At 65.7% G+C, this 27,693-nt stretch overlaps 1 protein-coding gene across 2 annotated transcripts in view; it reads left to right on the top strand.

The window, feature by feature from the left end:
- Positions 1–23,747, top strand: part of RXRA (retinoid X receptor alpha) — a 99,520-nt gene extending 75,773 nt beyond the window's left edge. For both annotated transcript variants that reach the window (XM_045771285.2, XM_087869219.1), the window contains exons 3-10: positions 1,581–1,731; positions 1,887–2,066; positions 10,102–10,271; positions 12,963–13,092; positions 14,733–14,865; positions 16,617–16,708; positions 18,318–18,423; positions 20,048–23,747. In XM_045771285.2, the coding sequence (XP_045627241.1) occupies positions 1,581–1,731; positions 1,887–2,066; positions 10,102–10,271; positions 12,963–13,092; positions 14,733–14,865; positions 16,617–16,708; positions 18,318–18,423; positions 20,048–20,195 (1,110 nt within the window). In that variant the 3' untranslated portion in view covers positions 20,196–23,747. The remainder of the gene's footprint in view (positions 1–1,580; positions 1,732–1,886; positions 2,067–10,101; positions 10,272–12,962; positions 13,093–14,732; positions 14,866–16,616; positions 16,709–18,317; positions 18,424–20,047) is intronic.
- Positions 23,748–27,693: the final 3,946 nt, after the last annotated feature.

Here is a 27,693-nt window from a genome sequence, read left to right as displayed (position 1 = left end):
AGTGATTTCCCCGGAGTGTCACAGTGAATGGAGGAGGTGTGATCTGGAGGCCCTGCCGTAGCCACACTGCCACCCCCCCCCCCCCCGCTGCATCCCGCCACCCCTTTCCTCCCCGTCCCCACCCGGCCCATGAGCAAGCGCTGTCTCTGAGCACCTGGCTGGGCACCTAGTGAACCGAGTCTGCTGGCTGGGGTCACCGAGTGGCTCTGGGCAAGCTGTCCTCTTGGGGCCTCGGTTTCCCCTTCTGCAGCATGCAGGGGCCCCCTCGGTGCTCACCACCTGCTACTCGGAGGCCCAGCTTAGCCTGCTGTTCTGCCAGGGCCCTGACCTCCTGAGCCTCCAGGTCCGCACCTGGGAAACAGGGAGGGGCTTTCCGCGCTCTGAGGGGCGCACACGCAGGCCAAGCCCGGGCGCAGAGCACTTAGCTGTCCGTGCCCCTTCTCAGTTCCCTGTCTTCCCCAGGGAGCGCTCCTGGGGCGCTGCTCTCTTCTGCACTGGCACCCCACCTGAGTCCCACGGGGGTTAAGTCCTCACAGAGCCACATGGCCTACCCGAGGACTAGCCGGGGGCCGCACAGAGGCCAGTGTGGAAGGAGGCTTTGGGTGGTTTCTGCTTCATGTGCTGTGAGCACGAGCTCTTCCTGCCCCGTGAGAAAAGGGGCGGGGAGGGGGTGTTGGGGGCCGTGGGGAAGGAAGGAGGCGAGGTTCCCGCTGGCAGGAGGGGCCCGGGGCTACCAGGGGGCAGCGTGGCGCCTGCTGCCCTTCCCCAGGGATGTCCGCACCACCCGGTTTCCGCCTCTGGCAGGGGTTTGCAGAAGTGGGGGTGCGGGGGGCTGTGCGGCCGGGGTCCCGGCGCCTGCGGAGACAGGCCGGCCCGCGGGTGGCAGCGGGAAGCACCTCTGGGTCCCGGCGCTGACAGGAGCGCTGGGCTGGACGCAGCAGAACCAAAACTGCTGTGTCACTGCCGCGGCTGTTGCCGGGGTGACTGGTGAGTTTCCCACGCTTCCTCCTGGCTGCGGCTGCAGGCGGGGCGGGGCCTTGTGTGCGCCTGGGGCCATGGGGCCACGTGACCACAGACCCCCACCCTGCCCTCTGAGGCCCCGGCGGGGTGGCCTGCTGACATGGACCCCGACTCCCTTTCCTTGCTTGCTGTGACCGGGCCTCCGTGCCCATCTGTGGGTTGGAGTCCCCAAAGTGCCTGCCTCGCGGGGAGGGTCGCGAGTTCCCACGGTCCTGCCCAGGGCATGCTCGGCAATGGGAGGTGGTTCTTAGCTGAGCTAGGAGCAGGGGGCGTGAGCAGGGCCTGGGGGGGATCCTCCCCCGAGGCCTGGGGTCGGCCATGGGAGGCCATGGGAGGGTGGAGCGCTGAGGGCACAGCAGCCTCCAGCAGCCTGCCCGCCGCTCAGCGGGGCCGGGCCCTGCCCCTCCTGAGCTGTGTGGCCTGTGGCGGGCAGGGCCCCTCTCTGAGCCTCAGTTTCCCTCTCTGTAAAGTGGGGGTACGTCAGCACCTTGCTTACCGTAGAGCTGGTGGGGGGGATGCTGGCTCGTGCCCCCTGGACACCCCTGCTTTCCCCTCCCCAGCTCAGCTCACCCATGAACCCCGTCAGCAGCAGCGAGGACATCAAGCCCCCGCTGGGCCTCAATGGTGTCCTCAAAGTCCCGGCCCACCCCTCAGGGAACATGGCGTCCTTCACCAAGCACATCTGTGCCATCTGTGGGGACCGCTCCTCAGGTAGGCCGCCGCGGGGCTGCGGGACCCCCACAGGCAGGGGGCAGGGGTGCGGGGAGGTGGGAGGCTGGCCGGGCCAAGGAGGGGGCCTCTCACGCTGGACCTCCTGGTGTGTTGAGGAGGGGACGGGGCGGCGTGCTCACGGGGCTTCCCCGCAGGCAAGCACTACGGGGTGTACAGCTGCGAGGGCTGCAAGGGCTTCTTCAAGCGGACGGTGCGCAAGGACCTGACCTACACGTGCCGGGACAACAAGGACTGCCTGATCGACAAGCGCCAGCGCAACCGCTGCCAGTACTGCCGCTACCAGAAGTGCCTGGCCATGGGCATGAAGCGGGAAGGTAGGCGGGGGCAGGCGGGGGGGCGGCGCCCCTGTGTCCCACCTGCTGGACAGCGGCACCGAGGCGCTCACTCCCTGCAGAGCCGCTGCTGCGCAGTGGGCCTCACCTGACCCTCGCTGCGCACCTGCTGTAGGCCAGGCCCCGGGATCACAGAGGGGCCCGCGTCCATGCTTCCAGCCCTGTGGCCCACACGCGATGATCAAACCCTCCTCAAGGTCGTGGTGGCCCAGCACGTGGTCTCTGGGCCCCGGGCAAGGGTGGAGGCACAGTGAGGGCCGACGAGGCTGGAGGAGGTGGGAGACCGGCTGGAGCAGCCCAGGAGCATGTGAGCTGCTTCCGGCTGTCTGGTGAGGGGTGGTCGAGGAGGCCAGGACAGGGATGGCGCTGACGGGGGCGGGGCGGGGGGAGTGGAGTGGAGCAGGGAGCTCCAGAGACCACCGGGATGCGCCCTGCCGGGGGCGCCCTAGGCCCTGCTTCCTCCTGTGGACCTGGCCGAGGTACCCAGCAGCACCCAGGCCCTCAGAGCAGCCAGACTCTTGGGCTTGGATTTGGGTGCCCGTTTTATCGTTTGCTAGGGGCAGGGTGGGGCGATAGCTGGCATGGAAGGTCACACCCCTGAGGCCATTGAACTCTCAAGCGATTCAGCCAGATTTGGGTCTGAGCCCCAGGCCCCAACTTGGCAGTGGGACCTCCGCCCAGCCCCTCACTGTCTGTGGGCCTCAGTTTCCCCATCTCCGGGTTTGGTGACTCCTGCATCCAGTTGATTCGCTGGCTTACAGTCTGCCCTGTGCTGGAATGCAGCGGGCCGGTGGCGGCCCATCTCGCTGGCTCTTGTGCCCGGGGCCTCATGGGGCTGGGGAGGTGCTGTCTGGGTGCTCTGTGTCTGCTCCCATCTGTGCCGCCACTGCTCCTGACGGGGTCCCCGGGCACTTCATCCCCAAGGACTGTCCCCTGCGGTGCCTGCGGTTCTCGTCTCATTTCCTGTTTTAGCCCCAGTTATTCTTGTGGCGAAACGGAGACCCCAGCTGGGCCATGCGGTCCTGCAGGATTTCTTGCTCGAGGCTACAAGGGCCAGCAGGACATGGGACGTCCTGCCGTTGGCACCGCTCCCGGCCAGGGGAGCCTCAGGCTCTGGCGCTGCAGGGGCTGGCCTGGGCTGTGCGGACTGTGTGCCCCCAGGCCTCCCGGATCGGGGTGCCTGTTTCCTGTAGTGCTTGCTTCACCCGCTCGTGCTCGTGCAGGTGGAGACACTGAGGCCCAGAGGGTCCACGGCTCGTCCAAGGCCACATGCCAGGTGGGACCCAGGCCTCTGGGTCCTAGTGCTGTCCTCGTTCCTTTGGGCCATCATGGGGCAGAGGAGGCGTGCGCCTGGCCCTGGTTCTCTGGATGTCTCTGTAATCGGAGGGTTACTGGAGATGGTCGGTGCAGCGTTGTTGCTGGGATGGGAACTCAGGGCGAGCGTGTGGTGGGCAGCAGACCGCTGTGTGCCCAGGGCCGGGTGTCAGTGTGCTGGGGGAGTCTCGGGCTCCCTGGAGGACACCCTAGCACAGAGCGGGCTTGGGTTCGTGCCTGAGACCGCTCACTTGCCAAGCTCAGCACTCCTGGTGCCAGGCACCCTGCTGGGCGCTGGGCACGCGGTAGTGAGCTGTAGGCATGCGTCCACTGAAAGTGATTGTCACACTACCAGGCAGGGCCCCCAGGTGTGGTCAGGGTCGATCGGGGAACCCAGCTGCGGGCAGATGTCCAGCCTGATGCCTAAAGAATGGGAGGGTGTCAGCAGACCGTGAGCCCAGCCGGAAGGCCCAGCGTATGCAGAGCCCGAGGACATCGCAGAGAGAGCACCTGCGAGGCCTGGATGCCATTCCGAGCCTCAGAGTGACTGTCCGCGGGTCCCTGGATGGTCCAGTCAATGCTGATCTCTTCCTCAGGCCCCCTCAGCCTGGCCGCTTGGAGCCTGGGCACCCTCAGACTCCAGCTGCCTGACCTCCTCCCCTGCCCCCAGGCCTGGGAGAGAGCGGGTGACGGCCCCGTGCTGTCCCAGTGGGGCTGCAGAGTCCCAGGGCTGGGGAGGCCTGGTCTGGCCCCCGCCCCGGTGCCCACAGTGACAGGGTCTTGTAATGAGTGGCTGTTAGAAGCACCTGCTATGTGCGGGTCCTCACTGGGCACCCCGTCCCATCGGCACACTCACCCTGGCTGCCTTGCCCGTGGTGCTGTGATTGCTGCCCTAAATTTCACAGACAGACAGATGGGCTGCAGAGGTGGGCACTTGGGGGAGGGGGGTTGGTTCAGAGTCGCGACAGCCCGTGTGTCTCTGTGGCCTCGCTCTCTTGTCTGATGAATGAGTCTGGTGCTTTGGGCGCGTTCCCGAGGCAGCGCACAGCCCTCGAGACCTGATTTATGGGCCGTTAGATAAATACCTGATCCCGTCAGGACCCACCTCCCCTTTGCCTCGTACTGGATTTATAAGTCACGAACGTGCACTAAAAACCGTCCCACGGAGTGCTCTCGTGCCTCGGACACAGCACGTGAAGCCGGGCCTCTTACCTGTACATGCCCCGGTGTGCGGTTCTGCGGCACGTTTCCTGATGTACGGGGCCCAGTGCACAGCCTCAGTCTTGGGCAGAGGGACCAGTGGCCCCCGTGTGACTCTGGTGCCGGCCCCGCAGGGAGCTGCGCAGTCTCTGAGGCCCAGAGGCCTGTGGCTGGGTGCCGGGAACTGCCCCGTCCCCCCAGAGCCGGTCCTGAAACCGCTCCTTTCCTCTCTGTTGTCTTGGAGACGAGGTGGGGCCCCTGGCAGCCACGGGACAGCGTGGCAGCCCAGGGGAATGGGGGCCGGGCGTGCCAAGCCGGTCTTGGCCTGGAGCACACGGCTGTGAGGTGCTAGCTTCCAGGCTGGCCTGGTGCTCACACCCCTGGTACCGGCGAGGAAGCGAGCTCGCACCCGGACGGCGTCGCCCAACGCAGTGCGTGAAGGAGCAGCACGGGGTTGGCACCTGGACGGCTGACCGCAGGGAGGGCTCAGGAGGGGCTCGCTTTGACTCAGAGCTGACGGGGACCCCTTCTCGGTGCCGGCTGCTGAGGGATGCTGCAGGCAGATAGCATCTCTGTTGGGCAACGCAGGGGCCTGTGCTCACAAGCACCACCCGGGACTTGCTCCGCAGCATTCCCGGGGGAGAGGGTGGGAAGTGCCAGCTGTCTGCCAGGCTGAGCCCAGGCCTGTCTGCTGGAGCGCGCGGTGGCAGGGCTGGGTGGTGGGTGCTGCTGGTCTGATGGGGGGATCTGGTCCCCACCTGGGGTGACGCTGACTGGCTGGAGTGTCGCCCCAATGCCCGCCTCTCTGCTTCCTTCTTTCCCCTCCAGGAAGGCCTCTCCCTGCTTCCTTCCTGCATCCCTTTGCCTTCCGAGCACCGTCTCCTGACCACGCGTGTGTGTGTGTGTGTGTGTGCACGTGCGTGTGCATACGCAATCGCCCCACACATTCCTACTGTGGAGAAAGAGCCCAGCTGGGTTCCCGCGCTGCCCTGTCAACATTGAGCAAGTGACAGCCTCTCTGACAGTGGGGGCGGCAGCGGGCTCCCCGTGGGCTCCTTGGGAGGAACAGGGCAGTGGCCACCCTGTGCCTGGCGGTGTGGGGTTGGGGCATGGACAGAGTGTGCGAGTGTGTGCGGTCGCTCCCCGTACCGCCTCCGTGTCCTGGATTGAGTGCCCTGAGGGCAGGAGGGATATGTCCTCAGAGCTAGAGAGCCCGGTCGGCAGGATACCGCTTCCCTGGGTCTGAAGAAGGGGCGCTGGGCCAGGGCCTTTCGGTGACCATCAGTCCTGCCTGTCCTGGCAGCTGCACAAGGGACAGACGAAGGGCCCAGCTGGCTGGCGGTGCCCAAAGCAGAGGCGGCAGCAGGCTGGGGTGCTGCCTCCCAGACTCCCGCTTCCCAGCTCCTGGCTTCCTGCCCAGCCCCGGCAGCCTGGAGGGGTGACAGTGGGCACTGCAGCAGGTCGGGGGTTGCCTGCTCTGGCCGAGGGGTGGCTGCCCCCCAGCCCCCACGTCAGCACCTCCCCTGATGCTGGGGACCCCGGTCTCGCTGGGCATGGAGCCCCCCCCTCCCCGCCTGTGCCTCTCCGGTCTTCCCGGGGTCCCGCGGCGCTCAGGCCTAGGGGGATAATGAGGCCCTGTGTTCCCAGACGCCTCCTGCCTGAGGCTTCCCGGCGCCGGCAGAACGTAAGTCAAACATGACTACTTCTAAGAGGTGATTGAGCTGGCAACACATAAATCCCTGGCCTCCCTCCTGCTCCCTCCGCTGTCTATAAATAAAACCATCATATTTATAATGATGCCGCTCGGAGCTGCTGGCCCTCTGTGGCTTCAGAGTGCTTCACAAAGCATTGGCTGATTAATTCGTGCCGCCCCCATGGAGCAGACAGGTGCTGGGGACCCCCACCCGCCGTGGCCCCGGGCACTGCCCCCACCTCGGGGCCACCCCGTCCATACCGTCCGTGCAGCGGGAGGAGATCTGGGACTGGCTGCGTGTGCGGAGCGTGTGAGTGGGAGGCACAGAGGTGTGACTGCCTCGTGGGTCCGGCCCAGGGCCAGTGCGGCGATTCCCCCTGCAGGGCCAAGGAAGCGGGGCCACTCGGCTGTCCAGGGCGGGGCGGGGCCCAGGAGCCCGGGCTGTGTGACCCCAGAGCTTGCGGCTCTGAGCCGCCCACTGTCCTGTGAGCTCAGCCGTGCCCCTCTGCTGCTCTGGACCTGCTACCCCAGCTGATAAGACAAGGCGCCTCTCTGCTGTGTCCTGGCTCTGCCCAGAGCACAGGCCCCGGGGACCACCCCATCCTCAGGGTCTCAGGGACAGGGGCCCGCCGGATGCAGGGATCCGTCACCCTGGCTGCCGTGCCTTGCTGGGGTGGCTCTCCTGGCCTGCCATCCCTGCACTGTGGCTGAGGGGACGACAGGAGGTGCCCTGCCCCCGCCCGGCCCCCCCACCCCATGTTGGGGTCTGGAAGCCTGGCTGGAGAGGGGCCGAATGGTGCCCGGCTGCAGCCATGCCAGCTTCCTGCCACCTGCCTGCCGCCTCGAGTTCCCCCTGCAGAACCCCCTGCAGTCAGAATGTCTGGAAGAGCCAGGCTTGCAAGAACTCTGACTTGGGGCCTCCTGCCGGGCTCCTTGGCCCAGCTGGTGTGGTGTGAAGGCGTTGGCCGGCCCCTGTCCTTGAGACTTGCTACGTGGATGGCGAGTCCCTTGCTTGAGTCAGTGCTCTGGGTCTCAGAGAGTGTGACCTCTGGCACGGGGTTGGCTCTAAGCGGCCACTCAGTGCAAGAAGGACCTGGGGTCTGCCCCCTTCAGGGGGTCCCACGGGTGGTCGATAGGTGTTTGTGTGAACTGTTAAGGAGCTGTGGGCCCTGTTATGGGAACCAGGCAGGTTTGGGGGACCCTGGGGCCAGCACCATTGAGGAGCCCTCCCACCCCTGGTCTGGAGGAGGGAGGGGAGTGAGGGCTTTTGCGGCCCCGGGAGAGGACTGCTCCCCAGGAGCTGTGGGCTTAGGAGGAAGTGGCAGCTGAGAGGACCCTCAGAGTCAGAACGGGGGTTCAGGGAGGGGGTCCCGTGACAGCTGGCATCTGCGAGAATGGGGAACTGTGTGTCGCCCCCTAGAGAGGAGGCCGAGCCCCATCCGAGGCCCAGGGGCCATAGCACTTGGGAAGTGCCGGGAGGGGCTGCACCCGTCCGCTGTCCGGAAGGTGCTGCCCCAGGACATTGGATCAGGAAAGAGAGCACTGAGCGTGGAGTCCCACGAGAGTGTGAGGGGGGGAGGGCGGGGTGCCAGGCTGAGGCTCTGTAAGGACGGGGGCGCCGATCTGGCTTTGGGGATGTCAGTCTGGGATGGGTCAGAAATAGGGAGCGCGAGATGGCCTAAGGAAGGCCTGGTGGAGGGAGAGAGGTACCAGCATCTGGCCGGCAGCCTTGGGAGGGCCTTGAAGCCCCTTGGCTGAGCCCGCACCTCCAGGCTGGCCGGAAGCTGGGCCGTGGGCCAGAGGCCCTGCAGCTGTCAGAGTCAGCCAACCTGAGCTGGCTGCCGTGTGGGAGCGTGCCCTGGGCAGGTTCAGCTTCCCGCAGACGTCACTGTGTTCTCTTCATGCTCTGCCCTTGCATCCCCCAGCAGTGGGCTGGGTACCAGGCCTTCTCCATGGTGCAGCTCGGGGTGCAGTCCGGGAGTGGGGTGGTGAGGGTCCAGGAGGTGGTGTGAGCGGCTGCCACGTGGCCTGAGCTCAGGTTGGGTGGTCTGGGCCTCTGTCCAGGTGAAGGTTCTGCGGGGCCCTGGAGGTCTCTTGGGTGCTTGGCTCAGCAGAATGGCCTGCTGGGTGTGGTCTTTGGAGTAGGAGGCTGCCCGGGGCTGCCTCCTGAGGACTGGCTGCTGCCAGCACCCGCCCAGCTCTCAAAGCGCTGGGGTTTCCCGTAAGGGAGTGAGCAGCCCGTGCCACTTGGGGTTCTGTGAGGGACCCGGGCCTGGCCTGTGGATAATCTCCCAGCTCTTGCAAGGAGCCTCTGGACCCAGCGTGGGCCCAGCCCCGTTAGTGCCCAGATCCTCCCCAGGGGTCTCTGGCCTCTGGGCTCTGGAGAGTGGGGCCATTTCCAGGCCCTTCCTCTCCGCTTGGATGGGCTTGTGGACAGAGGTCTCAGGGCTACACTCTGAAGTCACCTCACCAAGCTCCCACTCTTTGATGGGGTTTCCAGGGGCTCCAAGAAGCCGAGGGCCTTGTCTGGTGTAGGGGCTGAGGAGCTGGCCCTTCGGAGGCCATGGCCCCCTCAGGGGTCTGGTGGAGGGGAATGTCTAAATGTCTCTGGCTTGGGAGAGCAGGACCACAGGAGGGTGGGCTTGGGCGGGCTCGGGGGAGGCCTGCGTCCTGGTGCTGCTGTGATGGCTCTGGGGGCCCCTGACATACCGAGCTAGTTCAGGCTATAACAGGGCCATGTAGACAGCCCTTCCCGGCCCCGCACCAGGCCACAGGCCGTGACTTCTCCCCGCTGCTGACACATCTCCCCTGGTCCAGGGCCCTTGCTGCTCCTACCAGAGCAGAGGGGGTGGAGGTGGGGGTCGGCCTGGGAGGCCACAGCAGCCTCAGGAGCCGTGTTGGGTGCTTGTGGGGCTCTTGCGAGGGGCAGCTTGAGCCGCATGGGCTCTGAAGTCTGAGGTCTGTAAACGCCCAGCCACAGGGGTGCCCTGGCCTCCTCCCTTCTGTCCACGTGCGTCTCCATGCGGCAGTGTGGAAGTGAATGCCTCCCTGTCCACCTCCTTCTGTCAGCTTCTCTCCCTGGGCTCCCAGGGACTGGGCCACCCCCTGACCACCCCCGCGCTGAGCCCTCCAGCCCCAGTGCTGCCCCCACACCCACCGGGCCAGCCCAGATCATCCTCGCTCACACTAGGGATTGGCTTCCAGCTTCTGTTCTCCCCTGGACCCCCTCTTCTTTCTGCAGCTGGAGACGTGTGTGCTATCCTGTCTGTCTCCTGTGGCATGTCAGACCCTGTCCAGGAACTCGCCCCCTGCCCCCACTTGAACCCCTTGCAGTGGCTTTCCAGACGGCATGAGAGGTCCATTCATCAGGAGTGGCTCTGCTCTGGCTCTGGGCCTTTGCACATGCTGCCCCCTCTGCCTGAATTGTCACCCTTGTCTTTTCTTGCCACTTCTTCCAGGAAGCCTTCCTGGTTTTGTCTGAGTCCATAGTCCATTGAAACCTTTCTCACTTCATATTGGGACCCCTGCTGAACCGTCAGCTCCATGAGACCTTGTGTGCTCTGGCCGATGTACTTCTGGCCCTGGATAGGGGCTGGTGTGGACATTAGTTGGGTGAATTAATGAGGGGCGGGTGTGCTCTGTGTTCTGGGCGTGCCCAGCTGCTGGAGGCCAGACCTGGGGCAGAGACAGGGTGGGGGTTCGGCCAGCTCTGAGCAGCGCCTCCCTTGGCGGCCCTGGCGGGCACACTGACTTGCGTCTGGCGCTGCTCGGCCCCTGACGGTGGGCTGACCACCGCCCCCACCCCTACAGCTGTGCAGGAGGAACGGCAGCGGGGCAAGGACAGGAACGAGAACGAGGTGGAGTCCACGAGCAGTGCCAACGAGGACATGCCGGTGGAGAAGATTCTGGAGGCAGAGCTGGCTGTCGAGCCCAAGACCGAGACGTATGTGGACGCGAACATGGGGCTGAACCCCAACTCGGTGAGTGCCACCCCTTGCCCCCATGGCCTCCCCCCAGGCGCGGCAAGGGCCAGCATTGCTCAGGGACCGTTGGCCCCTTGGGGGTATTGCTGGATGGGAGGCCCCAGCTGTCGTGGGCCGTGCTGACAGCCAGCATGTGCTGTCCGGCTCCGTGTGGCCTCGGGCCATTGCTCCGCTGGGTTTTGGGGGGTCCCGTACCTGCCCCAGGCATGCAGGCCACAGGGTGGTTTCACCTGTGCCCCATGTGGGCTCAGGGCTGAGATCCGAGCGCTGTGACCAGCCCTGAGGTCACACCGGCCTCTCTCCCTCTGTCCTCCTCCTGGCTCAGAGTGGCCGCCGCCGTGCTGGACACACCCCACACATCCCCCTGCAACTCCAGGGCCTTTGCACATGCGGCTCCCTCTGATTCGTTCTCAGGCTTCTGTCTGGCCTAAGGTGTCACTTTTCCCGGGGGCTCCCTTCCCCCGCGGCCTGCCTTCATGGCCCTGCGAAGGTGGGTTTGGCCCCGTGACATGGCCTAGTGCTTCCTTCCTGTCCCCTCCACACGGTGGTCAGGAGTGGGGTGCGTGCTGTGTTCATTCTCCCTCCCCGCCACGTGGCTGGGAGTGGCGACTGAGCTGTCGTTCACGGCCCCGCTCCAGCCGGGACCCCGCCTGCCTGTGGGCGCTCACACGCCACCTTTGCCCCAGGCTGGGAGTGTCCCGTGTGCTCGGGAGGCCGCTGTGGCCAGGTGGTGGGCCGTCCTTGCTTCCCCGCACTTCCCTGCACACCACGGCCCCACCAGGAGTCCCGCACGGTGTGACGTCAGGGAGAAGGTGCTTGCGGGCCCGACCCTTCCTGCCCGCCCTCTGGTCCCCACGAGGGGAGGGGAGGCCAGCTTTGAGGCTTCCACCATTGAACAGAAACTTCAGAATGAGAATCGGGAGATGTCACGTAAGGGCGTTGTTAGGAAAAGCCAGAGCTGCCCTCTGCTCCCCGGGTTTGGATGACACAGAGGGGCCGGCTGAGGGGGAGCACGGGTCATCTCGTGAGCACGTGCCTGCCTTTCTGTGTCCGCACCTGCCGCAGCTCCCTCTGCGTCCCTCAGATGGCAGCGTGGCTCACTCGGCATTGGGAGGGTAGCTGGGCCTCTGCCGGGGGTCCCGCTATGGTTTGTCAGGACGCGTTGACCTGTGTGCCTGGCTGCAGAGGCCAGCCTGCCCGGGAGTGGCTCGGACACTGCTTTGGGCCCCTTGTGGGCTCCTGGGGGGCCAACAGCCAGTGGCCAGGGAGGCTCGTTCCCTGGGCTTCAGCTTGTGGCAGAGCTTGGAGGCTTCTTCCAGATTTCCCCTGCATCCCCTGCCTCCCCCATGCATGGCTTCCCCGGGACCCTCTCCACCCGTCTGGGCCTGGACTCTCCCCTCAAGGGACTGCCCCAAGCTTCTGAGGAGCAGAGCCCGGCCAGGGTGGCGCCTGCTGGAACCGGCCCTGGCCTCTGACGTGCTAGCTGCTGGGGGGGCCCCGTGCAGGCCAGCTTCTGTGCCCGCGTTAATCGTAGGGTGGGGGGGTGCTGGGCTGGGGCACGTGGCCCCAGGCTTCTGGGTGGTACTTGCACAGAGTCTGCACCAGGGGACAGAGGAGGAACTTCGGGGTGACGGCCAGGATGGGGGCATTCTGGGTGCTGGCACACAGGGCTGGGGTCCCGTGTGCCGCAGAAGCCCTGGCTGACGCCTCTCCTTGCAGCTCCGTGTCCCCATCTGCACACCCCATCCCCTTCCAACCCGGTGGCCTCTGTGTCAGTTTGTCACCGGGCTTCCCATGGGCGCCCTCGGTGGGCCCTTCTCTCAGACTGCACCTCCCTTTAGGGCCGATGGTTTCTGTCGCGGGGAGCTCTTCCGCGGACAGCCCTGCCACCATGTGTGCTGTCGTCCTTCCCCTCGCTCAGGCCCCAGAGCGTCCGCCGGCCAGGAGCCGGGGAGGGGGCTCCACTGAGGCCTGATGAGGTTTCCTCATCTGTGACGGTGAGGGGAGAGTCTCTTCTGGCTAGAACCTTCTGGAAGGGCCTCTGATGTCCCCATCTGTGTGCCATTTCCGTACCCAGTAGGAAGAAGTGGCCCGGAGGGGCCAGCACTGACCGCCACCCTCAGAGTTCCACCCTAGCTTGGCCCTCACGCCTGTGCCTTGGTTTCCCCGACTGCGCCCAGGGGTCACTCGGCCCCACGCTGAGGGCTTCCAACAGCATCAATTTTAGTCTCTTATGGTCCCGGAGGTCTGGAGTCCACCGTCAGCCTCAAGGGACCAGAGTCGCGGTGTCGGCAGGGCCGGTTTCTTCTGGGGAGGACGCCCCCTGGCCCTTCCCGGTGCTGGTGGCACCACGTCCCGGGCCCGGGCCCTCCAGCGCCAGGCCAGCAGCTTCTCTCCTGCTCACGGGTTCCGTCTCTGACCCCTGCCTCCCTCGGCAGGGACCCCGTCAGGACACTGGGCCCACCTGGCCAGAGTCCCTCCCACCTCAGAACCCCTCCCTCGATCACGCCCGCAAAGGGAAGCGTGAAGCAGCACCAGCCGCAGGCTCGCCAGCCACGGGCTCCGGGGATTAGGGCACAGTCTCTAGGGCTGATCAGCCCGGGGCAGGTGCAGGACGCGGGGCGGGGGGCCTGGTCTGGGCCGTGTTCTTGGCTGGGCGCTCACCGCGTGCCTCTCCCCACCCCCCAGCCCAACGACCCTGTCACCAACATCTGCCAGGCAGCGGACAAGCAGCTCTTCACGCTGGTCGAGTGGGCCAAGCGGATTCCGCACTTCTCGGAGCTGCCCCTGGATGACCAGGTCATCCTGCTGAGGGCAGGTAAGTGGCTGGGTGGCCCTGGGCCGGGGAAGGTACAGGAGGGAGAGGCCAGGGGCCTGGGGGCTTTAGGATGGGCTGGACCCGGGGACGCCCCTTTCTCCTGCCGTGCGGGGAGCCCTCCCCCTGCCCCCCTCTGGCCTTGCTCCCTCCACCCATAAGGAGGTCATTGGTTTTGGGTCTCCACGTGGCCTTTGGAGGGATCAAGGGCTGTCTGGGGACCTCTGGAGAGCACAGGGGAGCGAGCCCAACACGGGCCGCCCCAGAGGCTTTGTGCTCTACCCTCTCCCCACACCAAGGCCTCCGCTGCTCTGTGTGGGGACTGCAGTGCTGGCAAGGAGGGTGGGAGCACAGGCTCTGGGGTTCGGGTCATGCCCGGCTCCGACGTGTGCCAGGCTTGCCAAGTACGGGTTTTTGCAGAGACCGGGGTCCTCAGTGCAGGTTCCTGTCGGAGGGACAGGAGGGACGGGTGTGCCAGCTGTGCTGGTGCTGGGCCTTCAGACGGGGCGCCGGCAAGGAGCACCCCTGCCCCGCCGGGCCATCTGCATGTGCTGGGCTCTGCGGGAATGTCCGAGGGCAGCCCAGCCCCACGCCTGCCGGGCCCTGGGTGTGCTTGGGGCAGTGGGGGAGGTGGTGGCCGGCCCGGAGGCGGGGGGGCTGGGCAGGCCCCGGTGGGGGACGGCAGGGAGAGTGCTCCCACTGTGGAGGGAACAGATGCACTTGGGGCCGGCTCTGCCCCCAGCAGAACTCTCGTTCCCGACCTTGGGGGCCTGGTGGGGGCGGGCGGGGGCGCCTCCTGGAAGAGCTTCACTCCAGCGGTGGCATAACACCCAACACCCAGAGGCATCAGGGGAAGGCGACGGAGGCCGGGGTCCTGACTCACCGTGTGATGGGGTAACCCCTGCCCTGCCCCAGGCCTCAGTTTCCCCTTCTGGAAAACAGGGCTCCTACTTGTTCTAGGATTGTGGTCAGTATGAAGTGGGAGAGCCGGTGTGATGCTGTGTGCCCCGAGCCCAGAGCCTCCGGGCCCAGGGCCGTCTCTGTGGAAGTAGCCTGGGGCTTCCCCGTGCACAGGAGTCGTTGAGAACCCAGCACAGAAATCGCTTCTATTTCAAGTTTTGCTTCTGTACTTTTTCTTAACCTTTGACGCCTGCTCCGGGTTTGTCTGTGGGGAGCTCATGTAGAGAGATTGTCCAGTTTGCCTGAGACTCTGACACACCTTATTTCGGTTTAATAATTTACTATTTTGTGGCGCCCCACGTGGCATGCCATCACTGGAGAGTTTGCAGCTTGGACCAGGTTGGCCGCTGCCGCTCCGTGGCACGAGCGTCCTGCCCTTGTGGGAAGACACCTCCCTGGGCACATGGGGTTTGGGAGCACCTGCATTAAACAGAGCTGAAGAGGATGCTCATGTGCAGGACTTCTCAGGGCCTTTATTGCCCGAGTCTGCACCCAGAAGGAGGAGGCATTTCCTGAACATAGGTGCTCGGGAGCCTCGTTTCTGCGACACACGCTCGTGGGGGTGGGGCCCACAGAGCCCGCTGTGGGTGTTCTGCAACAGCGCGCTGCCTGTGGAGGGCTGGGTGGCAGCCCCATTGGGGGAAGGGACACAGCCGCGTGACCGTGCACCCTCCTCCCTCCAGGCTGGAATGAGCTGCTCATCGCTTCCTTCTCCCACCGGTCCATCGCCGTGAAGGACGGGATCCTCCTGGCCACCGGACTGCACGTCCACCGGAACAGCGCCCACAGCGCGGGGGTGGGCGCCATCTTTGACAGGTGGGGCCCCCGGCCTGGATTCGCGGCCCGCTCTGCACGGGCTCTGTTCACGGAGGCCGTTGATGTGGGAATGGGAGTGCAAGGACAGAGGTTCACGTCTCTGCAAGTGTGTGCTGGGGGCACTGGCCACGCACAGCGGCTCATGCGGATTGGTTTCCTCCGGCTCTTTTCTCTGGAACCCCGTACGGGGGCAGGAGCGCTGCACTGTTCAAACGGGAGGCGGTTGTAGTATAGTTAGGTCTTGCGTCGGCCACCGTGTCTCTCGCGCTGTGACCACGGCATCGGAGCTGCGTGGGTGCTGCCGCACCCCTGTGCTCCCAGCACCCACGCAGAGGGGCAGCGCTGGGGCGGGGGTCGGCCCCGCGTCTCCGTGCTAGCCACTCTCCAGAAAACACATCCCGCCTGCCCGCTCCAGCACCAGGGGCCTGGTGTCTGCCTTCGCCAAGGGGAGAAGGTGGTGGCAGAAATTCCAGGGAACCCCCGAGTAGAGGGGCCCTGCAGTCAGAGGTGAGCAGAGCGCCCCGCCATCAGCCCCGCGAATGTAAATGCAGGGCCCTTGAGCTCCCTGGGACTTGCCGGGTACAAATGGGGGTTGTGGCCACATCCCCTGGCAAATGCTGATCTGAACAGTGAATAGATGTGTCTTTGCTGCAGGACTTTTCAGGGCCTTGAACAGGCTAACAAATGGTATGTCACCAAAGGGAGTGCGGCATTTTACTGTCCACAGATGTGTCCTTTAGAGAGTACAGCCTTCTGGATCTGCTTTGGTTTAGAAACGCAGCCCCCACCACACTCGGAGCTCTGGTTCTGCGTCCAGCGGCTAGAGAGGTGACGGTGACAGAGGTGCGGGGTTAGACCCCAGCAAGCAACGTCAGAGAAAACCAGCTCCTCCTTGCTCTCCGAGGGAATGGAATGGGGGACTCCTTGGGGCAGCCATCCCCTGTTACTCTGTCCTCCAGGCTCCTGGGGATCTGTTCCCTCCGCAGCCTGCAGACCCTCGGGGACTCCCCGGCTTCTCAGGGTGACTGTCCAGGCCCTCCCCAGGCCACCATCCTTTGTTCCCCTCTGGTCCAGCCTCACCGACCACTTAGCACTCCCTGGGCACGGCCGTTGAGTTTTGGGGGCCAGTGAGCAGGCGGAGGAGGCTGGGGAGCTCAGGCCACAGGGTGTGCAGACAGGCCGGGGAGGCAGGACACCACTTCCCGGAGGGGCTGGGCCAGCCGAGGTTGGGTCAGAGTTCTGCCCTCTGACAAAGTGCTGTGGCTTGCTTGGCCACGAATGCCTGGTGACAAGAAGCAGAATGTGTCCCCCTCCAGCAGCTAGGAAGGAGGAAGGAGGGCCACGTCCTGGGGAGAACGGCTTTCCCGTGGCCCCCAGGGAGCAGTGTGGATGCAGCACCCCAGGGCCCGGCCTCAGGCTGGGGGGGCCCCGGCCGTGGACTCTGCCCGCCGTGTCTGGGTCGCTGGCTCCCCCCGCCCCTGCCATGCCGTGGTCACAGGGCCCCCTGCTGGTAGATCCCACGTGCAGACCGTCCTGAGGGCAGGAGAGCAAGCCCCTCTCTGGGTGGGACGGGCCAGGCCGGGCGGGGAGACGGCAGCATCCCCGCGTGGCCTCGCCCTTGCAGCCGTCTCCAGGTCCGTGCCCGGCTTCCCAAGCGAGGCCCTGGGGTCTCTCCTGGGGTGGGGGGGAGCCCGGGCTGGGCGGGGAGCACAGTCTGACCGGGCGGCGGTGTTGGCCTGCTTCCCCTGCAGGGTGTTGACGGAGCTCGTGTCCAAGATGCGGGACATGCAGATGGACAAGACTGAGCTGGGCTGCCTGCGCGCCATCGTGCTCTTCAACCCCGGTACGGCCTCCCCCCGGGCGCGCAGCCCGCCCTCTAGCCTCGGCCCGAGCACTCCATCTGCTCCTCACGAGGGCGGCCCGGCTACCGACTTCTCGTGGCTCTTGTGAGCGCTGCACGCGGCGGGGCTCAGGCAGCCGCACTCACGCTTCATGGTTTGGGCGCTGCGTCCACAGTGTGGCCCCACCTTGCCCGGCAACCTGGGCTACAGAAGGGGCAGCCTCTTCGTGACTTCTAGTGAGCGAGTCCTGGAGCCCGGGCGGTGGGTGGGGGCGTGGAGGGTTTCTGGGGGGGGGAGCTGGCCAGCCAGTGGGGAAGACGGGATGGTGCCAGGGCTGGTGGGCCCTGACCTCCTGCCTTCCACCAGCTCCAGCACTGAGGGATGTGGCTGTGGCAGAGATGAGTGTCTTCTCGTGCGGGGAGCCCATTTCCGGGGGCGTTTTGTCCCCCGGGTTTATGCTCCAAGCCTGTGGTCCTGCCGGCGTGGAGGCGGGGCCGCGCGTCTTAGCCCTGCTGGCTAGAATCCCCGTTCCAGTTTTGCGTGGCTTGGCTGCTGGCATATCTTCGCTGTCCGAGGGGGTAGGGCTGTTGGAAGGACGTGGCCGGCGCTGAGGCCCCGCAGGGCCTGGGGGTGCGGAGCTACGGAGAAGCTTGGCACGTTCCCAAGGTGCCCAGGGCCCTGGGCCACCTGGCAGCGTTCGCACTGGACCCCGGTACACCTGCTGGGATGTCAGGCTCTCAGGGGTCAATGCTGGCATGAGCCCCCCGGTCTCTGGCTCAGAGGCGACCTGATGGCAGGCCTGTCCCACCGCGGAGCCACTGTGGGGCCCGGTGGCCTCAGAGGGCAGCAGGTGGGCAGCCTCTGCCCCCTGTGCCGTCAGGTTGGGCCACATTTGGCTGGGGCCTGACCCAGGGCCTTTGAGCCCTAGTGTGACACCATGTGGTGGCCGCTATGGAGAGAGAGGGGTTCATCTCTGTCAGCTTGTTGGGTCGTGAGAAACCTCAGGAGACAAGCAGAGAGGAGTGCCTGGCACGGGGGGCTCTGACTGGGTCAGGAATCCCTGTGATGGCTCACCTGCTTGAGCCCTTGAACGCCCGTCCCTTCCTCCTGAGATCCCACCACTGGGCCCTGGAGGCTTTGGTGGCTGAGGTCCAAGGCCTCTCTGTGCACGGGCAGAGCCCCTTCCAGGCTGGGCTCCTGCCCCAGGGTCCCAGGGCTCTAGCTGGCTGTCGGCCTCTCCCCCACTGCCCTGCGTGGGGCTGGCTGTCTTTGGGGTGATGGTTCTGAGCTTTCCTCCCTCTCAAAGGAACTGAGTCCCCAGTGCAGCCAGGGTCCAGCTTCAACCAGGAGAGGGTGAGGGCGGCCCGTGGCTCTTGGCCCCAGAGGGGGAAGCTGAGTGCTGGGAAGTCCGGGAACGGGCCGCAGTTCCCGTGGCCAGCGAGTGGCAAGCCTGGACTCAAGTCCGGGGCGGCCTCCTCGGGGACAGAGCCTGCCCGGCCGCTGCTGGCCCGAGCCGAGCGGGGACGTGTGGGGCGGGCCTGAGTGCCACTGGGGGTGCCCTGTGCAGCTTTCTGGGTCGCAGCCTCTGACCTGTGGCCCCTCCCCCTGCAGACTCCAAGGGGCTCTCGAACCCAGCCGAGGTGGAGGCGCTGAGGGAGAAGGTCTACGCGTCCCTGGAGGCGTACTGCAAACACAAGTACCCCGAGCAGCCGGGAAGGTGAGCCCCCTGCCCGGCCCCCTCCTTTGGGAGGCCTCAGGGTCTCGTGACCGCCCTGCCCCAGGCAAGACTGCCCCCAGCCCTTCTGGCACCTCTGTGTGAATTAGAAGGCGGCGCCCACCTCCCTCGGTTGTCAGTCGGGAGCCCGTGTGGGGCAGGGAGCACGGGGCAGGGAGGGCGCGCTCCCCCGGCCCCCGTGCGCACGCGTGCACGCTCAGGCGCTCCTGCCGCCCGCCCAGAACACAGGCCCACGGGCAGCAAGTGCCTGTCCTCGCAGAGCCCGGGAATGAAGCCAGGGCTTTCTTCTGCCCCGCACGGGAGCCCCTAGAGACAGGGCCTTGGCGTGCTTACCCCCAGCGGGGACGGACGCCGGCACACGGTAGGTGCTTTGTGCGCGAGCGCAGAGCTGTGTGCGTGCCGGAGTGGCTGGGGACTCATTTCCGGGGCCATGTGCCGGGCACACGGTAGGTGAGAAGGGCAACTGTTGGTGGCTTGGTGCGATCGCAGGACTTGTCCTGATTCCGGCCCCTCCCTCCAAAGGGCCCCTCTCGGGTGGGCGCGCGCCCCCACCCCTGGGCACCTCCCTCTCCCTCCCCACCCCTGGGCGCACGTGCAGCTGCACGCACGGGTGACTGTGCCCTGCTCCCTCAGCCCTCATCTGGTTTGGTTTAAGTGAAACTTGCCGAGGAGGACGGAGGGCCGGCCGCTTGTTTTTCCTGGCTCCCCGCCGTAGCCCATCTCGCCAGCTCAGCAGAAAACAGCTTTCTCTGGCCCCAGTCCAGCCTCTACGCTGCGTTTTTGCCTTTAAAACCTGGGTTGTATGGCGGCCAACCACAGGGCTTTCTCCCCTGAAATACAGACGTCGTGAATAATTAACGAGGTCCCCCAGCCCCTCAAGGGTCCGCGCCATTGCAGGGGGTGGCTGTGGACGTCCCCGGGGGGCACAGGGTGCTGTCCTTGGCGGCAGAGCCGCTGAGCCTGGCGTCCCTCCTCCCAGAGCCCCAGCACCTCCCGTTGCCCTCCCCCATTCAGTCTCCTCCCCCAGGGCCAGGCAGGGCCTGGGGATCGGGCCTCTGGCTCCGCTCCAGCAGAGCTCTTTCTGGGGAAGGGGTGGGCGCTGGCCCGGCACATGTGGGATGCCAGTGTGTTAGGAGCGGAGCTTGCTCGAGCACAGACCTGCCCCCCCGGCCCAGGAGCCGCTCCACCTTGGTCTCCCCGCTGCAGCCAGAGGCATTGCTGATACTCAGATCCGTTGTCGTAGCTCTCTCCACTGCGTAAAATCCTGCTGTGGCTCTGTGTTGCCCTTGGAGAAAGCCCCCGTGTCTTAACTTTCCCACGAGGCCCTACGGGGCCTGCACCAGCCCTGCTACTGTCTTGCCCCTGGTCCTTCATCCCAGGTCTCTACTCCGTGGGCCTGCCTTTGGGGTCACCCCGCACGCCCCTGCCCCCAGGCCCCAGCCTGCTGTCTCCGCTGCCTGAGCGGCCCAGCCCCCCTCTCGGGCTCCGTGCAGGCTGGGCCCTGCTGCTATGGCTTCGGGACTCGGTCCTGGGCGCAGGAGGCTGCCGGGCGCCAGGGGGCAGGCGGGGAGGACGGCCGGCTCGGCCTCACGCGGCCCTCCCGCAGGTTCGCCAAGCTGCTTCTCCGCCTGCCGGCCCTGCGCTCCATCGGCCTCAAGTGCCTGGAACACCTCTTCTTCTTCAAACTCATCGGGGACACGCCCATCGACACCTTCCTCATGGAGATGCTGGAAGCCCCCCACCAAATGACTTAGGCCCACCAGCCTGGCCGCCCCACCTGGCCGCCAGCTGCTCTTCTCAGCGAGCCCCGTCCCCCGCCCCTTCTCTGCTGATCTGTGCAGACGTGGGGGCGCAGCCTGCTAAGCCTAAGAGCGTTGCCACCTCGCTGTTTTCAGTGCTCCTCGTCCACGAAGCCGGGCCGTGGCTTTCCTGGGGCGGGAACTGCTGTGAGCCCCGGCCAGGCCTGCGGGCTCTCCTGGGCAGTGGGGGCGGCTCACCCGGTCGCAGGCCCCGCCCCCTGGCCACGCTGGTGTTTGGGACATCCCACGCTCCCCTCCTGTGTTTGGAGTGACCCCCATCACCTCTTGTCAGGCGACCCCGGCCAGCGCACCCTGCCCAGCCTCAGGGGCAGGGCGCAAAAGACCCCACCCACCTCCGGGAAGACGAGGGGTTTCTGGGGCAGTAGGCTTCCCTTCCCTCACAGTGAAGGGTGAGCAGCCCCTTTTCCAAAGATGACTTGCAATGTCGCCCCCGAGCAAAGCAGGACAGGAGCTGACCTCCGTGCAGGGTTCCGGAGCCCCCTCAAGGCTGCAGGGGCTGGGGTCACCCACCTCCCCACCTTGCTTTTCTCTTCGCGTCACCCTGGCTTCAGCTTCTCCCCCTGCACTGCCCCATGCGATCCAGGGTAAGCAGACCCCGGGTACGGCCCGCCCTAGTTGTGTCTGCTCTTGCGGTCTGTGTGGAGGGGCAGGCCGGCCCCCGTCTCCGCAGGGCTAGCCCGCTTCCCGGCCTTCCTGAAGTCCCGGGCCGTGCTCACCTGTCGTGGGCAGAGGTTGGGCCTGGGAGGCCCGCACGGATGGAGGGAGGAGGGTGCTTTCCCGAGAGGGCCTTCAGGCGGCCGTGGGCCCCCGGGGGGGGGGACGTGCAGAGCCAGAGCCAGAGCAGCTTGCGGGCCCCTCAGCCCGGCGGGAAGGGGCAGGCAGGTTGCTTCCTGGAGCTGTTGGCTGAGAGCCCCCTTCGCTGGCGGCCTGTTCTGCGTAGGAGACTGGGAATCGGGGACCGTGGCACGCTGGTGTCCTCGGGCCTGCGCCTCGGGACATCCAGCCCGGCTGTGGTGTGAGGGCAGCCTTACGCGGGGCTCCGTCAAGCGCCTGCTGTGGCTCCCCAGTCCGGCCAGCGGCTGCTCCTGTAGCTTTTCCACCGAGGGGGCGGGGCGGGGCGCTCCAGGCGTGCAGGGGCTCTCTCAGGTTGAACCGGCTTCTTTTGCACTGTAATGCCCTCCCTTTGGTCTGAGTACTTTCCGGTCTTACGCCTCATACTCCATGAACCCGGCGTTTGTCGCTGGTGGGGGCCTGAGCAAGGATGGCAGGTGGGGGTGATGCAGGCAGCTCCCGTCTTCTTGGCCCCCGAGGGGTTGCCCTGTAGCCCTGGCTTCCCTCCTGCGGCCCTCACGAGCAGCCCCGGGTGGGGGGGTGCCTTCCCCAGAGATGGTTCCCCAGCTGGGGCAAGGCAGGGAGGGGCCTCCAGGCCTCCGTGGGCAGGCAGGTGTCCCTTCTTTGCCTTCCAGAACCCCAGGCAAGCGGAAGGTGAGGCAGCAGGCAGCGCCGAGAGACTGTGCAAAGCCGCCTTTCTCTGCCACCTGGCCGCTGTAACGTGCGGGGGTGTCCCTGCCACGTGGGCGGGAGAGGCCGGGCGTGGAGGGCCTGCCCAGCACCCAGACTCTCCGGAAAGTCTCGGCAGCCTTTTGGGGGCTCGGCTGTGACAGGCAGTGATGCAGGCACTCTTGGGAACTCCCTCTCGGGGCCCCTCAGTTGTGGGCACAGTAGATTGCCCCACACCCAACACCCCTGGTGCCTTCTGCAGCCGGACGCACCCCGTCACCCAGCCCAGCCCTCTCCATTTCCCTGGGGTCCTTGGGAATGTGGGGGCCTCCAGTAGAAAAAGCCCAGGACCGGGTCTGTTGGGGAGTGGGCTTCTTCTTGAGAACTTCCCCATTGTGGGCCCCGGGGGCCCCGGATGCGTGTCCGTAAAGCACTGAGGCCCCCAGGCTACGGCCTGGAAAGCCCGAAGCCCCCAGCCTCTCCGGCCCATGGGCATAGCACTGTGAGCGCGTGGGGCTGTCCTTGTCTCTTCATCCGTCTGCTGTCCTTGTCACGCTCACGCGTTCAGTGCTGTTGGAGGAGGTGGTTAAGTGGGGAGATGCACGGGGCTCAGTAGAGAGGTAGGAGTTTTATTTAACCAGACCGTTAGTAGTGTTATCAATCTGGTTCAATTAAGGTGATTTTTGTAATTATTTTTATTATTATTATTATTTTGGTGGGACAATCTTTAATTTTCTAAAGATAGCACTAACATCAGCTCGTTAGCCACCTCTTGCCCGTCCCCGCCTCGGCCCGGCCAGGGTGCTGCCTGGGCCCGGGCGAGCTGTGCCTCCGTGCGTGCTCCGCGGACTCACTTCCCGCCGTGACAGCGGGGACGGGGCTCCTGCAGCAGGGGAGCGAAGACGACCAGGCCCGCGGCTGCAGGGGCGCGGCAAAGCCTCGTATCTCCTTGGGAGCCGGCCTGTCCTGGGCACCTGGAGGCACACGGTCCCCGAGCGGAGATGGCCCCGCGCCCCCGTCTTTCCAAGTCTCAGTGTTCCTGAAGGATTCGGGCTGGTGGCAAGCGCGGCGACCACGCCGGAGCCCCTCGTCTGCAGGGGCCGCAGCAGGGCCCGGCCGGAAGCGTGGCCAGTGGGTAATCAGCTGATGTTGTCCCCATCACGGAATTCGGGCACGTGGCCCCCCCCTGTGCACGCAGGTGCGCGGCGTCACACGTCTATGCTGTACAGAGACTCTGCGTGAGGCTGCACGCCGTCCACACGGCACACACGGGGCCGTTACCAACATTCTGTCTTTATTTTTAATCAAGACTTTCCCCCGTTTTCCTATAAATTTGCTTCGTGTAAGCAAGTATGTAAGGACCCCTCCTTTGGTGAAATCCGGGTTCGAATGAATATCTCAAGGCAAGGAGTGCATCTATTTTAAGATGCTTTGAAGCGAGCAGCTTTATCGGTCCCCAGTTCTTAGCAATGCCTTAGCCGGGACGCGCAGCGAACACTTTAGAGGGCGACGAGTACACAGAGAGTAGAGAGAAAATGTCTAAAGCATCGGGAAAGGTTAAAAAAAAAAAAATCTATTTTTGTACAAATGTAATTTTATCCCTCATGTATACTTGGATGATGGGGGGTGGGACTTGTTTTGTTTCTGCTTCTAGAGATGGAGGAGAGCGCTGTCTCCGTGAAGCGCTCGGACGCCGACGCCGCGCACGGGCTTTGTACGCACCGCTGCGTAGACGTTTCCCCTCGGGCAGGGGTGGCCCCGGACGGTCAAGGGTTTTCTTCCCCTTCTGAGTGATTCTTAAAGCCTTGCTCTGTTCTGCCGCGTTGCCAGCCGGCCTTCCCGAGACGGACTGTGAACTTACTTCCCCGCGTGATTGTTCTCCGATCGCCGCCGCAGGTGCGGGCACGGACCAGCAACGGTGTCAGAACGTGGAAAGAAAAACAGAAAAACCTGAGAGGAGAAACAAAATATGAGCGTTTAAAAATAGATGACCATTCCGTTCTCGTTTGTTCTGCCGGGGGCTTTCCTGTCTGGGTCTGGAAGTTGGCCGCACGGGGGTGCTGGCGGGCTGCCCGGGCTGGTGTGGGCATGGGGGGGGGCACCTCGGCTGCTGCCGGACCCGCGGCCGTGCTCCTTCCCCAGCCTGCTCGGCTCCACAGCCCTCCCAGAGCCCCTGTGGGCCCCCGCGTCCTTGGGCACTGGGCACGCGGCCACCCGCCCTGCCCCACACTGCCCGAGCCCAAACAGACAAGCGGCGTGCATGGGGCCACAGAGTGAATGATGTCATCCAGCCGCCCCGTCCCTAATGAGGTGGTGACACTCTGTCTGCTCCGTCCCGGGTGATAAACGCTCGTCCTCTCCACGCCGTCCGGGGGCTGGCCGGGCCCGGCCGCTGTTTGGTGATGGTGTCCGTATCCTCTCGTGCTCGCCATCCAGCGGGCACCTTCGCAGGGAGGCTCTTGGTGCCCTGGATCTGGGAGCCCTGAGGGCTGGGGTCCTGCCCTGTGGCACCAGATGGCCGACCGCGGGCGAGGGCCGCTCCCAGCCGGCGTGGGTGACCCTATAGTAGTAGGCCAGCGGCTCCCCTCCCGCACCCCTCCCCGGAGCGTGCTCACACAACTTGTGCACGCACAGGCCACACGTGCACACACACACCCCACTTGCGTGTGGCATAGGACAGGCCCGCTCACCTGCAACACTTGCTCACAATGTCCGTGTACAGGGAACACGTGTGCACACGCAGTACCCGTACCGTTCATACACCAGTACGCCCAGGAGCACAGTCCGCACCCGGTGTGCAAGGACCTCAGGGGGCCTCCCCTGGGGGGGTCGGCACACTCCCCCCCCCCCGTGCTCCCCCCTCGCAGGCTGGGCCGGACGCCTCGCAACACCCCTGGGGCCCCGGCCGCGGCTGCAGCAGCCTCCCACCGGTGGTGCTCATGGGGGGCCATGCGCTCCTCCGGGTCCAGGCCTTGTCCTTGCCTGTAGGAACTCAGCCTGGACTCCCCGGAAGGGGGTGGGCACGGGGAGCCCCACCTCTCCCCGCAGCAAGCCCCCTGGCCTCTGGGCCTGGCCCGGACTGGCCGGCTCTGCTTTCCGGTCAGAAGCACGTATCACCAGTCACGAGGGCTGCTTCCTGGGTCTGGAAAGAGGGTCAGGCCTGGGGGTCTGGGGAATTGGGAGGGTTGCCTCCCCGTTGAGGGGCCCCTTGTCCTGCCTTCTGCATGACCAAAGCCACTGCTGAGCACGCTGGGTGGGGCCGCTGGTTCCCCGGTGCTCCGGACGTGCCCCGCCGTCTCAGGTGGGCTGGGGGGTGCCAGGTGTGGGTGTCCCCTTCAGAGAGCAGGCTCGGACAGCTGCAAAGCCAGGAGGGGCGGCTCGGGTCTCGCGGGGATACCAGGAAAGGAGTGTTCCTCACGGGTTTTCAGGGTGTGGCCCTGCCCGGGCCCTGGCCTTGGGGCTGGGAGGGCAGGTCCCCGTCTTCCTAAAGAGCCATGGGGGGGGGCGCCGGCAGTGCTCAGCCGCTTGACCCGGTCTGTTGGTCTGAATCAGTCAGGGGCGGCCTCGGCCAGAACATGCCAGGGACTGAGATGACCTCCATGGGGGCCACTCCTGCCCAAACCCGGGGTCCTCCCCGCATGCTCCGGAGGCAGGCTCCAGGGAGCACAGCTGGGGAGGTGTGCTAACCCCGGCGAGGGGGAGCCGCGGAGCCAGTGCGCAAGGGGCGAGTGACTCCAGCTGGGTGGGGCTCTAACCCCAACTTCCTGAGATGAGTGGAGCCCCTGGCATCCCCCGCCCCGGAATGGGACCCCACGCGACGCATGGGCGCACACAACGTGCATGGTAATCTGGCCTCGGGCCTCCCCACTGCCTCCGGCTGCCATGGTGACGCCTGCCCAGGGTGATCCCGCTGGACCAGAGATGCAGGGTTTGAGAGCTCTGTCACCAGCAGGATCAGGTGGTGACAGCCCGCCCAGCAGGGCTGGGGTTTATAACCCAAGAAGCGAGGGTGGGAGCCGGGGGACTTGGGATGGGACATTGCTGAGCACCCACTGTAGCAGGTCCTTTCCTGGCTGCTGGGAGCCCATTGCCAGGAAGGGGCTGGTCCTGCCATTAGCAAGCAGATGGGCAGTGTGCTGGGAACATGGGCATGCTTGGGAAATGAGGGCAGCTACTGGGGAGAGGCCCTGGCACCCTGCCTCGGACGCACAGGACAGGGGAGCTGGTGGCACCGCCGGGCATGAGGGCAGCAGCACCCCGAGTGACAGGAACCCACGGAGGGGCTCAGGGAAGCTGGGGGGACTGAAGGCAGGAAGGGGCTGGCGCAGGGGTGAGTCAGTGAAGGGGGCCATGTAAGGAGCTCAGCCCCTCGTGCCCCAAAGGTCCCATCTGTCCCTAAACATGGGGGCTGCTGGTGACATTGGTGACCTTGTGTTCTCCAAGGGTCAGAGTACCAGCCATTCCTGCGTTTCCAGCCACCTCCGACCACAGAACTCAGAAGGCCCAGGTCAGCCTCCGCGCTGCACACAGCCCCTGGGGAGTCCTCAGTCGGGACCAGCCCAGTACCCCCCCCCCCCACTGTTCCCCGAGTGCCAGGGTGTCAGGACGTGGAGCCGCACTGCCCTCTGCTGGACATGCTGGGGCACAGCCCTCCCTGCTCCCTTGGTCCCTTCTAGTCCTACTCCCTAGAATCCGGGTCCTAATTACCGGTGTGTTAGAACCTCCGGGAGCCGTCCCCCAGCCCATTAGCTTTGGAGGTCTGGGGTGGAGCTGCCATCTGCATCCCTTGTGCAGGTGCCCGGTGCGGGGGGGGGGGGGGCAGCAAAGCCGCCGTCTGCTCCGCCTGGGGCCTCAATCCAGAAAACTGCTCTCAAGTCACCACTTCCTGTTTTGTTTTGCTCCAAAGAGGCTCTAGCACAGGGTGCGGACCCGGACAGGGGTGGGGGCTGGAGCCCTTAGAGATCAGCCCCGGGGTCCACTTCCCGAGAAGGCCCGGGCTGTGGGCCCAGAGGTGGGGCATCACTGTGCCCTTGAAGGTACAAATCCAAGGGCAGGTTGGAGCTGCTTTGGGGGAAATCTGAAGGGTGGGGACTTCATTCATTCACTGGGTAGCACCCCGCAACCCCGGCCTCCGCAGGGCGGCCTGGGCACGGCTGTCCCTGACCCTGAGCCTCAGGCCCTATCCTGACACCTGCTGGCCCTGACCTAGCCTGGCAAGGCTGTGGAATCCATGGCCAAAGCCCGTGAAGCCGGCACTCTGCACACACTGGGGCTGGGAAGGCACATCCACGGAGGGACGGGGTTGTCTCCATGAGCAGAGGGCGGCTGGCAGCTTCCAGGCCAGTGCGGCCCGCTGCCCGGAAAGGACCGTGGGGCGGGGGCTAGAATGGACCAGTCTGATGGCGCCTTCCTCGAGGCCGCCTGTCCCTCAAGGGTGTCCCGACGCAGCAGGGCTGGGGTGCAGCTTGGGGAAGTCTGCTCTGGCTCTGGAACTTCCTCCTGTTTTTTTGATGCCAGCAGCCGCCAGACCAGACCTGGGCCGTCCGGGGAGACGTGAGGGTCGGTAAGCCAGGCCCCGGGTCCAACCCCAGCTGGGGATGTGTTGGGCACAACACTTAGCTCCTGGCCTCAGTCTCCCGTCCGTGGCCGGGTGAACACGGTCGCGAGCGTGCCCTGTGAAGGCTCAGAGAGTCATCTCGCCAGTGCTCAGGTCCGAAATTGAGGCCGGGAAGGCAGGTGACGGCTCAGGGTCGGATCGGCAGTGGAACCCGGGCCTCAGCCTGCAGGCGGCCCCCAGGAGAAGGGCAGGCCCGACGCCTGCCGACCTCCCCTGCCCATCTGCTGCCTGGCCCCACCGAAGGCTCTGGATCCCCGCGGGGCGGAGGGGGGGGCACGCGGCTCTGACGGGCACAGGCAGTCCAGCGGTCACTCT

The sequence above is a fragment of the Ursus americanus genome, chromosome 18 (genome assembly GCF_024610735.1).
Source record: "Ursus americanus isolate L20-20 chromosome 18, mUrsAme1.1.p, whole genome shotgun sequence".
NCBI classification, from domain to species: Eukaryota; Metazoa; Chordata; class Mammalia; order Carnivora; family Ursidae; genus Ursus; species Ursus americanus.
Note: the sequence above shows the minus strand (reverse complement) of the source record. Positions and strands in the feature narration are given on the sequence as shown.